Consider the following 14,215-nt stretch of genomic DNA (forward strand, 5'->3'; position numbering starts at 1 on the left):
TGCTGTGCTGGAGGGGAGAAGTGGATGCTTAGTCTGCCTCTGGAATAGAGCCTGAACTTGCAGAGTCCAAAGCCAGTACATCCAAGTTCTGTGAACCACACTACCTTCCCAAATACTACTCCCAAAAAAAGCTACAGTTCAATTATTTACCAACATACAGGATTAAGGAAGTGATGGATGCAATTTATCATGTTTAACAAATTTGGCTTTTAAGACTTGAGAGGTGTAATCACCTATTAATGTGTAAATAAAATGGCTACAAAGCCAAGAAAGATGCCAACACTTCCCCTGGGAAAAACCTGCAGAGATTCACAGAACTTCTGATCTTTGCAGCACCTGCCCAAAGATGAATCTCAAAACTTCCCTGGAGGGTTGAAGCATTTAGCCAAAACAAACCTGACTTCTGGCAACGTGGCAGTGAAAACATCTTTACTCTGCCTTCATCCAGAAGAATCACAGTAAATAAAAGCAGATTAAAAAAAAATAATAAAAAAATCTTTCTACTCCCCTGCCTTTGTTTACATCTTACAGCACTTTCCACGTCCTGCAATGGAAGCTGATTTCACACATGGATTATTACATGCTCCCTATCACATGGGTGTAATTAATGGCTCAGTTGGCACGAGGGGAACACAAATAAATAACACAAGAAAAGCTGCCCTGAGCATGCAGTTTGGATTATCACACATGTCTCAGAGCTGAGATTAGAACTTCAGGCATTTTAAGACAAGAAAAAAGGAGTTGGAATTACAGAAGCAGGGAACGGTTTGGGTTGGAAGGGGCCTTAAAGTTCAACTCATCCCAACCCCTTCCATGGGCATGGACATTTCCCACTAGACCAGGGTTGCTCTAAGCCCTGTCCAAGGAGCTGAATGAGGCCAAGTTCAGCTCCCAGGCCGTGGTGTGAGGCAGGAGGGGGCTGTGTGTCCTCACCTTGTCGTACCAGCAGCGCATGCTGAGCTGGCCACACATGCAGTTACTGGAGGAGCAGTCGTCTATACAGACACAATACTGCAAGAGAAACAAAGGGTTAATTCCACACCACTCACACAACTGAGACTGCAACTGGTGACTGGGTAGGACACCACATCTCCTCCCCTTGCTGCAGCTCCTCAGCCAGAAGGATCACCAGCTTCACCATGCAGGGGCAGTTTTCCTCCATTGTTTACTTCTGTGTGCAATGAGCACCAGAGGACTCTGCCTTGCAAGGAAGGATCTCATTCTGAGCCAGCCTCTGCTCAGGAGAGGATGTTCCCTGTTGTTAACCCTCCCCCATGCCCTGTGAGCTGCTCTCCACACCAGAGGACGTGGAAAGCTCCAGGCAGGGACCAGAGCTGGGACATGATGCAGCTGTGCTGTCTCAGTCCTCTCCTGCTGCTTCCCCAGCATCCCCAAGCCAGCACAGCCCCACCACCAGGCTGCTGCACAACAGGGACTGGCCCTGAAGGTCACCTCAGCCACCTCAGAGCTGTGCCCAGCAACGTCTCACTCTCAACTTCCCCATCTCTGCTTTCCCCACCCAGCCCTTCCAGGACTGCAGTGTCACAGCCAAGACCTCGGCCTGAGTGCTGCAGTCCAAGGGAAGGCAGCATGGAGAAGGTCTCCCAACTCTCCAGCCTCAGTAGAGAGGACAAGGATAAATGGGAGCCACATCAGCCAGCACCAGATGGCCAATGCTACAGCTGAACACAGAGCTCAGCTTAAGCCTCAAAACAAGAAAATCAAAATCCCATCTCCTACAACAAGAGCTGCAGGTGAGGCACTCAGCCTTAGCTGGAATTCGATGGCAATATCAGGACTCAACATTCCCATGTGGAATGCCAAAGCTGTTCTGAGGAGCACTGCACAGCCCAGAACAGGAACAAAGCACGATCCCTCACCTGTAAATGAGTGATGTTTCTGTCAATGTCCATCGGGGAGGTGACACAGTTCTGTGACACGTATTTGTAATTGCTGGGACAGGGCTCACTGTCCACGGAGTTGACACAGGGAATGGGGATCCGCTCGTAACCCCGGGCAATGTCTCTGTCAGTGGAGAAAGAATTGTCACAGAAGGAAAGTGCCCCCAGACAAGGAGCCATTCAAATGCCATCCTGGGGCAGAATCCCTGGCTTTGAGCACTGAGCACTCAGGGACATTCAGACTAGAACAGAGCTCATATTTTCCCACCCTGCCTTACAGATGGCTCTTTGTGCTTGTGAATATTTCCATTTGGAGGATGAATTTGCAAACCATGGACTGAATCAGCACAGGCTTAGTTCTTGCTAAGCTCACACTTAGCTCAGAACTTCACACCAGTTTAAGAAGCTACACAATTCTCTCTTAAACCAGGTCCCCCAGCCTTCCCTGTGCAAGGGCTCAATTTCATGACCCCCAAGCCAAGCCAGCCCTATTCTCACCTGCTCACGACCTTGTCTATCTGGGCAGGCTTCTCAGAAGATGATTCTTTAAGAGTCTTGTTCATCTGTAGGGCCACCCAGACCTGAGAGTTAAGGCTGGAGCATTGGAGCGGGGTCTCACCCTCCTTGTTCTTTAAAGTGACATCGGAGCCACGGGAAAGAAAGAGACTGCAAAACAGCAAGGAAGGATAAGGATTCCCCAGGAGAAACCAGGCAAGGGGAAAACAAGCTGAATCACATCCTCCAGCCAGCCCTTAAGGGACGAGGAAGAATCTGTAGTAGTGAATAATCACCTGAGTTTTCTTTATTAAGCATGGTTCAGTGAATCCTTCTGACAGAAGCCACAGACGGGAGCTCTGGGCACCCATGAGAGCTCTGGGCAAACCTTGCCTTGCTTCAGGTACCTTGCTGGTACCAGCCTAACTTCAGACAGGCTTGAAACTCTCTCTGGCAGGGAAAGATATGGGGTGGGAAGAGTAGGCTGGAAATGGAAGAGTCCCACAGGAAACTGCTGGTGGACTTGGCCCTTGTTTATACTCACCAGCTTTTGGTGAGAACATGTTGGCTTTATTCAGAGCAGGGATGAAGCAAAGGAAAAGCCCTGTTACCATGCTAGTTGTGGGGAAAAAAAAGCTTTAATCAAGGAAGCCTGACACCTTCCTGCTGGGAAGCCCAGGCTGAGCACAGCCCCTCAGACTCCAGAACAACTCCACATCTTCTGACCAGCTCTGGCAGCAGCTGGGACCTCACACCCCCCACCCCTGGGAGAAAAACAAGGCCTCCATCCCAATCCTGGGCTGTGTGGAGAGGCCAAAGGCGTTTCAGAGGCTGTCCTGAGGCTGGCAGGCAGCACCAGGGAGGCAGGGAGGGGCGGGCAGGGCACTTACACCACACACTCGTAGCGGTTCTCTCGCGCCGCGATGTGCAGGGGCGAGTCCCCGTGGATGTTCACGGCGTGCAGGTCACACTTTGCTGCCAGCAGGATCTCAGCTATGTCAACACAGCCAGAAAAAGCAGCCCAGTGCAAACAAATGTTTTCCTCCTGGAGGGAAAGAGAACAGAGTGGAGATTGTTTAAAACCCCGTGGCTTTGGGATCTCACCTTCGTCAGCTCTGCACTTGCAGTGCTCAGCGTGTGGCTGCCATCCCCTCCCTGCTCTGGGAATGCCAGGCTGGACAGGGAAACCTTAGAGCAGCCAAACAGGGAGTTCTCACTCCATCCACCTCTGCACACCAAGGACAGGGAGGCTGCACACAAGGCAATCCATCACCTTCCCTACACACACAGACAGCTCGTCTGTCTCTAAGCCACAAACCAATCTGGATCAATCCAGGAAAGAGGTGACAGACATGAACAAACATGCTGGAAAAGGCTGGAAGCTGAGTTTCCCCAGCCCCTACATCCAGGAAAGCTGCTGTGCCTCCCAGGGCTGCAAAATTAAGGAGAAAAAGAGCACAGCAGGAAATGAAGGAGGAAAAGAGCACAGAGGGTTCGTGCAGGTGCCAAAAAGATAACCAGGAGCCATGGGGTAAGCAATCAATCTGACTCCAGGCATCTCTTTAATACTGTATGTACTCATCTCTCACTAGCAGCACTGGAAATAGCTGAACACTCATCTTTCTGATGGAGATATTTTAAGGGATGATCCTGTTTTCTGTTACACTGCAATTTGCAGCACACTTCGATCCCTTCCCCATGACAGGCTCTAAAGACGTCGATGACAACAGTGAAATGATAGTAATGATCACCCAGCTATTCTCTTTTTTTCTTCTTTTTAAAGCAAAAACAAAGCTGCTGCTGGAGTGTTTGAGTGTTATCACATAACTTAAGGTCCTGCCTTAAACAGGGAGCTATTGTCACACATGAGGAAAGGGGAGACACTTTTCTACCCAGCACTTGCTTCCCCTTACAGCAGCATCTAGAAAAATCCCATACAATCTACAGAAAACATCCATCCTGTGGGTTGCATCCACATGCTGCAGCTCAGACAGGTCACAGACACCTGGACTGGTGCTCTGCCTTGCATTGCTCCTGCCTAAAAAGCAGCATCACCACAGTCAAAAGCATTTCTCCCAGAGCAGGATGCTTCCCAGCCCGAGTGACATTTGTCCTCAACCACATCCATCAGGACACCCCAGCTGCAGGTCCAGGATAGAAGTGTGACACACACAGCTGTTAAGAGCACATTTTCTTTCATGTAAATTGTTGACTGAGTTGATTTGATGTTCATCATTAACGTGTGATGTCGAAGCTGTGACAGATCAAAGAGTCTGTTTTGTTCAGAGTCAGAAAGCAGATGTAACAGCCCAAAAAGCCCCCTCTCAACTTGACTTTTCTTTTTAGGAACAGGATTGGTTCCAGACCTGCCTGGGACTGGGAACTATGTAAGTGTGCTGGGTTTGGCTGGGGTAGAGTTAGTATTTCTCCCAGGGGCTGGAATGAGGCTGTGCTGAACACAGGGGTGGTGACAGAGATGGTTTTGCTGCTGCTGAGCAGGGCTGACACAGAGCCTGTTCTGCTCCTCGTGCTGCCTAACTGGGGGGAGCCTGGGGGACATGGAAAGCTGGGAGGACACAGCAGGACAGGTGACCCTGACCAAAGGGATATTCCAGACCATCTGACATCAGCTCAGGATATAAAGTGGGGAATGAAGGAGGAAGAGGGATGTTTGGAGTGATGGTTTTTGTCTTCCCAGGTCACTGACCCATGGGTGGAGCCCTGCTCTCCTGCAGGTGCTGAACTCCTGCCCAGCCACGGGAAGCAAGGAATGAATTCCCTGTTTTGTTCTGCTTGTGTGTGTGCCTTTGGCTTTCCCTATTAAACTGTATCTCAACCCACGAGTCTTTTTCTACCCTTTACCCCTTTGATTCTCTCCCCATTGGAGGGGGAGTGAGCAAGGGGCTGTGGGGGGCTTGGGGACTGGCTGGGGTTAAACCACACAATCACAGGAACACTGAGGGGTTTGCTTTGGTTAGGCTTGGTTTGGTAGAGACCTCAAAGCTCATCCAGTGCCACCCTCTGTCACAGACAGAGACACCTTCCACTATTCTCAGGTTGCTCTAAACCTTGTCCAACCTGGCTTTGGACACTTCCAGGAATGGGGTGAGACACCACACTTCAGTATCCTTAGAGACTCCAAGATAAAAATGAGAAACATAGTATAAGGAAAACAGAGGAGCAGTGCTGATACAATGACTCCCCTGGAGAAAAAAGCAGAGACTGTATCTCCTTTGTATCTTCTCAATTTCCTTGTAAATCCCTGGGAAAGCAGCAGGCACAGACCCATAGGCAGCACTGGGGGTCCCACAGAGCTCCCAGGGACCCAAGCACCTGCACTGGAGCAGGATTTATGGAGTGAAGGGCAGCCAACTCCAGCCTGAGCTGCCAGCCTGGCCATGCTCTGGACACATCAGAGCTTTGTGCCAGTGATGCCCAGGAAAAGCCAGGCTTTGAGAGCTGCTGGCAGAGTGCCCAGCCCATCCAGAAACAAATTTGAGCTCATTCCCCTCAAAAGGCACACAGGGTGCCCCAAACTCACACCCAGAGTCACTGGCCTGGGACAAATATGGAGCTGGTAAGTCTGGACTAAAGGGGATCTGCCATTGTCCAGTGGCAGCACAGTGGGCCAGAGGGATGGGAATCAGTGAGGCTCAGAGAATTCCACACAGCATCCTCACAGGCTGGGACAGAGCAGCTGGAGGGAAAGGACATGCCACAAGCTGCCAAACTTCTTCCCAGAATGCAGGAAAACTCTCACCAAACACTTCTCAATTACTCTGTGGCAAGGGACTGAGCCCAAAATCTGTCACTTGGGCCGTGTCTGGGGTTTAAACAGAGATTGTCACCTCTGCAGGAGATGCCAGGGGAGCCTTACATTGTCACGGATGTTGATGTCAGAGCCCTTGGCCAGCAGCAGCTTCACCAGCTCGATGTGCTTGTACTCCGTGGCCCAGATCATCGGTGTCCAGCCACCATCATCCTGGGCAGGGACAGCAAGGGTGACACACAGGACAGACACAGCCTGGCTCCCCACACCCCCTGCCCTCCCCCTGGCTCTCTCCTCACTCCCCTCCTGTCTGCAGTGCTGCAGGTCCCCCAGGTCCTGCAGAAGCCAGCGTGGCTGGAGCAGCACACCTGAGCCAGGCACCTGATTCCAGCTCAGCAGGCTGGCACTGCATGTCCAGCTTGTTCAGGTACCTGACTGTCCAAAGGGCACAGCCAGGCTCTATAAAAGACCTTACAGAAACTCCCTGAGAAGCCTGGGGCACCTGCCCTTGCCCCAGGTGCAGCTCTGTCTCACCCCACAGCAATGGATAAACCCCACAGTGACAAATGCCAGGCTCAACCCATCCCACACCACTGTCCATGATCCCCCCACTAGGAAAAACACAGGGACAACAGGGTCCACACAAAATTCAAGGCCAAGGAGAAACTACAAATCAAGGGAAGTTTCCCTGAGGTCAGTGAGGGGATCACCCTCCCCGGCAGACAGGAGGCACACGGAATTGTCACCCTGTGAGGATTTGGAGGTGTCCCCCAGCAGCAGGAGGGTGTGAGCACAGTGCTGAGGGACTCCCTGACCTGGGCAAAGCAGCTGCTGGCCCAGGGAAGGCCTCACCTGGCAGTTGACATCCATCTTCCCATTGGAGAGCAGGTACTGCACCACGTCATAGTGCCCCTTCTTGGCTGCCAAGTGCAGGCACGTGGAGCCCTCGGCATCCTGCACACAAACACACAACAAACCCTCAGGGATGCTCAGGAACAGCAGACAAGTCCCCAGATGGAGCAGAGAACTCCAAAAGTCTCCACCCCACTGTCAGGAGGGCAGAGAGCAGGAGCCAGGGCCAGCACTGAGCAGAACTTGGGAGCTTTACACCAAAGAGATTCACCCGGGCAGAGGAGGAGGCTGAGAGTGCAAAGGGCTTTGCAAAGCCTGGGGAAGGCACCAGCTCCAAACCTTGGCAGCGATGCCCCCCTTCTCCAACAGCCCCTTTCCCACTCCTCTCCATGTGCTGGAGAGCCAAAGGGAAGCAGAAATCCCTTACACAGGCAAAGTTTGCACTTCACATCTGAGAAATGGCTTTGTGTCAATTTGAAATGCTCCATTTCTCCAGGCTGTTTGCTGAGTTTGGTTAGCCCAAGGCCTCACCCCAGCACCTGGCAGCAGGGCCCAGGGCTGTGGTGTCTCTCTCCAGACAGGCCAGGTCCCCAGCCTGCCCACAGCCATCTGCCCAGACAGGAGAGAAAAAACAACCCTGAAGGCTGAAAGGAAAAATGCCTTTGGGAGCTGGGAATGCAGGGCCTGGAGGAGATGGACAGGCTGTGAGTCACGGTGGAGATGCTCCCACCCTCACACCACAGATCTCTCTGGCTGCAGCCTGATTTTTATCAGGCATTTATATCCCTAGAGCTTAGCACAGAGCAAGGCCCAGAGAGCAGGAAATCAGGAGGAGGAAACAAAAGACTGAAAACCAAATTACTCCCTCCAGCTAAATCCCTGGAAGCAACGCTGGAGGTGAGAGCTTTGGGATGGAGCTGATGTGATGCAGGGTGAGGGAGCAACTCTCTGAGCAAGGAGGGGACATCTCAGGTCAGGGATTGCACCAGAAGGGCTCCTCAGGACACAGAAAGAGTTTCTACACCCCCATAAGTGCCTGCTCCAGCTGAATAATTCCACAGCTTTCCCCTTGGATTGGCAAGAGCCAAGTGCAGCTCAGCCCACGGAGAGCAGGCAGATTTTATTGTCAAGTTTCTTCAGGTTTTGAGTGGGGCTTTTCCATGCTGGTAACAGGACCAGCCCTAGGGACTGGGGGACCTCACCCAGCTCCCTCCCCTGCAGTCCCAGAGCTCTGCACACACCTGCCCCAGGTAAGGGCTGGATTTCCCATGGAAATGGCTGCAGCTGCTTCCAAACCAATGCTGCTGCTTTCAAACAAAGGCCTGAGCTGGTGCACGAAACTAATTAACATAATAAACTAGCCTAGACCTCAGATGTGATCTGAGGCTTCTAATTTGCTTTTGCAAGCTCAGAATTTATCTCCTTCCCTTGACCTTCAGAAGCACAAACTCCCCTCTTTTCTCTTCCACAGGAACAATTCAGGTGAGAGATGTCTGGGCTGCTCCAAGGCACTGGGGACAGTGGCCAGCACGAACCCCCACGTGCCTGTCCTGTCCTTTCCCCCTTCCCAGCTCAGAACCAGCCTCCCAAGGATCCATTTAGGGCCTGGATTGGGCAGCACCTGATACCTTTGCAATGGTGCCAGTTCCTTCCCAAACCCAGCCAAGAGCAGCAGGTTGTGACAATAAGTTCGCATGGGGAGGGTTCCTGTGCTCCAAATAGCATCTGATTTATGGGACTAATAAATGATCTGTGTATTTTCCAAGATTGCAAAGCAACCAGAGCATGCTAAAGGCAAAGAGACAGCTGCATTTTATTGTTTTGTTTTAAATTAAGGGGTAGAGTTTAAAGATGGGGTTCAATTTTGCCACTGCAGCATGACTGCAAGAATCCACACATCAGTCTTTTGGAAAGGAAAGCTTCCTCTCTCATTTTTCCTGGCTTGGCAAGCACCTAATTACCAGCCCATTTTAAAATATCACCCCAAAACTCTCATTATTAGAGTTTACAGAGAAGGGAGCTCTGAAATCCAACTCCACTGCGATGGATTTATGGCACTAAAACTTAGGAAATCAAATCAGCCTGACATTTGGTGGCACAAACTGAAGGGACAAGTGGCAACACTTGCCCTAAACAGCTCATGGCCAGCAGAAAAAGGAGATTATGACACCTCCAGCCTTCACTCCAAGACAAACCAGCCCATTTCTCCTCAGCCTGGGCACTTCCACCCAAAACTTCAGGAAGAAAAGTGGGACAGAGGCTTCCTCAGGAGAAAAAGGTAAGGAATAAAGCTTCTACCTTGGGATCTACTAGTGCTCCAGCCTTGATCAGGTATTTCACAGTTTCCAGGTGGTTGTTTTCTGCTGCTTCCATCAGCGGGGTCCTCTGGTCCTCGGAGCAGGTGTCAATGTTAGCACCAGCCTGGGGGGAGGCCAGGGCAAGGACAAGGACAATTAGCAAGAGGAAGAATGTGGGAGTAGAGATTTAATAACAAGATTTTTTTTTTTCCTGAAATCTAGCCATATTAAACAGGGGAAAAAAGAATAAAAAAGAAGAAATAAACCCAGGAAAGAAGGCAGTGCAAGATCACCTGCTCTGGAACAGCACACACTGCCTGCACCCTCTCCTGCCTTCCCCAGCAGGAAGGAACTGTAAGGAAGCCAACAGCTGGTATTAAATAACTCCTGTTATTAATAGATTTTGTACTCCTACTTTCTAGATATTGTTTGTGTAACAATTTGGAAAAGTCAGCCTCCTCCTTTTTCCAGCAGCTTTGTTTTCCCTGGTCTATCATTTAGACTACAACAACCAGCTCTTCTCAATGTCACAAGCAGTAGGAACAACTTGCTGATTGCAACAGAGGCAGGAGCTGTAAAAAATATCCTGGGGATTGGCTAAAAATTCCTGTGGAAGTCAAAGGCACCACTTCCACAGAGGTCTCTGAGCATCTGTTCAGTTCAACCCAGAGTGCCTTCAGCCAATACCTCCCTCTTTTCCAAACCATGCCTCTGTCAGGTTATCCTGCCTGCTTTAGCCCTTGGGCTAAACTCAGGAACCACCCAAAACTTCAACCCAAAAGGTCTCAGGCACACAGCTCTTGGCAGGTGTGTGTGTGTGAGGCTCAGACCTGTTCACAGCAGCTGACTCAGGTTCACCTGGCACAAGGAGTTGTTTCCAGGTGCCTCCCACTGAATTCCTTTGTTTTGACTCTTTTCTCCAGCCAAAGCTATTTAAATCAGAGCAGAGAGGCATTTCCAGTGCAACAGGCTGGGGCCATTCCCAGCCAAGCACTGGGCTGCTGCAGAAGCCAGACCTCAGACAGAGACAAGATGAAGCACTTTGGAAACAAACCAATCCTACTGATAATTGAATTGTTTGTAGTATCTCACAAGTTTTGCTCCTTTTCCTCATTCCACTGTCTTCACATGCAGTAATTTCAGTGAGAGCAGCCAGGAAGGCCCATTGCTGCCTTCAAACTGCACCTGCAAGCCTCCAGTTCCAGATGCTGAAATGCACCAGCACAGCAGGATCATTTCCAAGGGCCCCTCACTGCTGCCTTCTCCAAAGCCCTTTAAGGTTTCCCAATCCCACAGGGGAAACAAAACACACCTCCAGTCACTCCAGACCAGGTACACCAGTACAAAAAAGAAAAACTATAACTTTTAAAATCCTCCTTTTTCTTCTGCACGTTGTTTTGGAGCAGGCTCAACAACCTCCCTGGCTTTGACCATCTTCCCTCAGAATCCAAATCTCAGACAATAAAGCAAACTTGCATCTTCCCTTCACTCCTTTCCACATGTGCTGCAGAGGAAAATCCTGCTGGAGCTCCTCAGGTTTTGACAGAAGGGAAGACAGAGCCTGGCAGCTTCCAGGCTCCAGAGCCTCACTGCCCTCATCACCAAGAGCCACCAGGCTTGGAAATCAAAACCAAGAGCTTGGAGATCTCCTCAGCCTGGCAGCACATCTGGCAGTGCCATCAGGGTGTACTGGCACATCTGGCAGTGCATCAGCCTGTGCTGGTGCTGGCACATCTGGCAGCTCAGTCAGCCTGTGCTGGCACATCTGGCAGTGCCCAGGCACAGATTCCACCTGCCCCACAGTGCCCTGCACCAGATCTTCCCCTGCTCCTTGCCTGGAGAACAGCCCAGCAGGACAATTCCAGCTGTGTCCTCCAAGCCCCTCCTGTTACTCTGCCCCACTCCTCCCTCAGCAAACCCTGGGATGAGCAGGTTTTTTACAGGAGGGATTTTCCAGTGCTGATTTCCATGTGGGGCAGACCAAAGCCCACATCAAATGGTTTGTACAGAGGGTTGAGGTGCAGACAGACCTGAATGAGCATATGGCAGATGTCCACGTGGCCAGACTCAGCAGCAGCATGGAGAGGGGTTCTCTTATTCTGATGCTCCATTTTAAAATTAGGGTCAATTCCATCCACTGCAAAACAGAGCAGAGACACTTTCAACCACAGTTCAGACTGAAGTGTAACAGGAGAATGATGTCTCAGCTAAAGGCTTTTAAAGGATGGGTTCCCAGCCCATTCTCAGCCCTGCTCACGTCTCACTGCACATTTCACCAGAAAGCTCTCAGGGCAGTCCCCTGCACATTCAATATGCAACAGCCCTCAAACCCAGAGCTTAGAAACAGTATGGAATTCAATACCTTTTTAAGGCTTTACTATCTCCCCAAAGGCCACATCCCTCAGCTTCACAACTCATCTCAAAAACAACAAACACCACACGAGGATAAAAAAGGAAAAAATGCTGCTTGGTGTAAAGCAACCCAGAAATTGGGAACAACAAAGAGTTGGTACCACCTGGCCTCTGTCTCACCACTATTAACTGCAATTAATATTAGTGATCCTTGTTGCACCCCTGCAAATACAGAGCTGCAACATGGATGGAATTTCTCCACACAGGCTCAGGATCTGGCCAGAGATTCTCACAGCTGTGCAGAGACTGACAGATGATGCTGACAGCCAGACAAAGATGTCTGGGCATGATAACATGTTGTGTATGATGAGGCTGTAGTTAAATATCAATGAATAACATTTCTGTGCTATTGAAGACAGGAACAATGGAGCAAACACTTGCTAGACAAAAAAAAAAAGACAGAACTGATAAAGGGCAAGAACAGAAAGTGTCCAAAAATGTCCAGCAAAGTACTGGAGTGGAAGGAAGCATCCTGAGGAAATATTGTGTACTTCAGAGGAGGAAATTCCTGGGGAATATTGGATGCTAAAAACAAGCTCAGCAGCTCAAAGGCATCTGGTGATAGGCAGCTCTGTACCCCAAAACAAACCCCATGGACTGAAGGCTCTGCCTTTGTGCTTTCTTGCTGATGGGTCTTGGGTTAAGCTGACTCCCATCTTTTCCCTCTCTACTGGATGCAAAAATGTATCCCACTCATGGGCAGGGGATGGGAAAAACCACACAGAGCTCATTCTGGGGACACAACCAGCTCATCTGGATAAAACCACACCCAAATGCAGACACAAGTGGGGAACAGTGCACATTTCCCAGAGAGAGGAAGCCCTTTCCAATGACACATCACCCACAGGAGTCCCTCCCCGGGGGCACTGGGACGATGACGTGGTGCCATGCTGGGAAGTGGCTGCTGGCACTGCCTGGCAGGAGCTGGGAGTGCTGCCAGACAGGCCCTGGCCAGGGGAGGAGGCACCTACCCAGCATCAGCAGCACCTTCTGCAGCTCCCCTTGCCTGGCAGAGAAGTACAATTGCTTCGGGTGGAACCGCAGCTTCTTGGGCCTGCAGGAGCAGGGAGAGAGGAGCAATCAGTGGCCAGGGAAGAGCAGCCAGGAATGTCACCCCCACTGTCACCCACTGCCACCCAGGGGCCTGACAAAGTTCTGGCCTCATCCCCCAGCGTGGGCAGCCTCGCTCAGGTGAGACCCCACCTGCAGAGCTGCCTCCAAATCTGGGAACCCCAACACGAGGAGGACCTGGAGCATCTGGAGGGAATCCAGAGGAGCTGCTCCAAGGGCTGGAGCCCCTCTGCTCTGGAGCCAGGCTGGGACAGCTGGTGGTCACCCAGAGGAAAGAAGGCTCCAGGGAGACCTGAGAGCCCCTTCCAGGGCCTAAAGGGCCTCCAACAGAGCTGGAGAGGGACTGGGGACAAGGGATGGAGGGACAGAACACAGGGAATGGCTTCAAACTGAAAGACAGGAAATTTAGGATTAAATATATGAAAGAAATCCTTCCCTGGGAGGGTGGGCAGGCCCTGGCACAGGGTGCCCAGAGCAGCTGTGGCTGCCCCTGGATCCCTGGCAGTGCCCAAGGCCAGGTTGGACACTGGGACTTGGAGCAGCCTGGGACAGTGGGAGGTGTCCCTGCCATGGCAGGGGGTGGAACTGGATGAGCTTTAAGGTCAGTTCCAATCCAAACCTTCTGTGATTCTCTGAACAGCTCCAGAAAAACAAGTCTCCAGAAAGAGGTTTTAAAACTCCCAGCTCCAGCCCCAGCCAGTCCTGTTCCAATGAGGGCTGGGTCTGTTCAGTGATGCTCAATAACAGATTCTGGGTCTCACTACTGTGAACAGGAGCTCCCAGAAGTTACAGCTGCAGCTGAAGAGCCAGTGAAAAACCTAAATCCTCCAGAGAAATCAATAAGAGATTTAAAGCTGTAACAGTTCTCCCAAATCTGTTGGGGATGACTAATGAGTGAAGCGATCACAAAAAGCTCTGAGTTGGACCAAAATCCAGAAAAGCTAAAACTTGTTTTCTCTAGGCTAAGCAACTTTGCTGGGAACTGGAGTGACCCAATGATCTTTTTCTTACTTTTCAGAGTCCAGGGCAATCAGGGCACTTTCCAGAGTTTCTTTCACTGGTCCCTGGGTCAAGCTAGTTGTAGGCTTTGGAAAAACTGAAGACCCAGCGATGTCAAACCCTTCAGCAGCCGAACTTTCTGGCTTGTCTTCCTCTGACAACCTCGTCCCAGTGCCACTGAAGAGGAAAAATGAGAGACAGCCAAAGTACAACCATTAAAAATACACAACAATGTCTCTCTTATGCCAAAAAAGGAAAGCAAATGCATTTTAAATACAGATAAGTATAACTGAAATCGAAACCCAAACCAATCTATTTAACAGCTTTTTCAGTAAGAACTTGCCCCAGAAAGGAACTGCACTGCCCTCTGACTACATCTTGGTGTACTCTGTGCTACAGGAGACCCAGGCATATGGGGC

At 50.7% G+C, this 14,215-nt stretch overlaps 1 protein-coding gene across 16 annotated transcripts in view; it reads right to left on the minus strand.

Annotated features, from left to right (window-relative positions):
- Positions 1 to 14,215, minus strand: part of EHMT1 (euchromatic histone lysine methyltransferase 1) — a 118,692-nt gene that overhangs the window by 12,242 nt on the left and 92,235 nt on the right. For all 16 annotated transcript variants that reach the window (XM_088177705.1, XM_014881003.2, XM_088177704.1 and 13 more), the window contains 10 exons: positions 13,809 to 13,973; positions 12,698 to 12,780; positions 11,345 to 11,451; positions 9,316 to 9,438; positions 7,018 to 7,119; positions 6,274 to 6,378; positions 3,287 to 3,441; positions 2,400 to 2,567; positions 1,881 to 2,025; positions 934 to 1,011 (listed from right to left, as the gene is read on the minus strand). In XM_088177705.1, the coding sequence (XP_088033831.1) occupies positions 934 to 1,011; positions 1,881 to 2,025; positions 2,400 to 2,567; positions 3,287 to 3,441; positions 6,274 to 6,378; positions 7,018 to 7,119; positions 9,316 to 9,438; positions 11,345 to 11,451; positions 12,698 to 12,780; positions 13,809 to 13,973 (1,231 nt within the window). The remainder of the gene's footprint in view (positions 1 to 933; positions 1,012 to 1,880; positions 2,026 to 2,399; positions 2,568 to 3,286; positions 3,442 to 6,273; positions 6,379 to 7,017; positions 7,120 to 9,315; positions 9,439 to 11,344; positions 11,452 to 12,697; positions 12,781 to 13,808; positions 13,974 to 14,215) is intronic.

This window comes from Sturnus vulgaris, chromosome 22 (genome assembly GCF_052056855.1).
Source record: "Sturnus vulgaris isolate bStuVul1 chromosome 22, bStuVul1.hap1, whole genome shotgun sequence".
NCBI lineage: Eukaryota > Metazoa > Chordata > Aves > Passeriformes > Sturnidae > Sturnus > Sturnus vulgaris.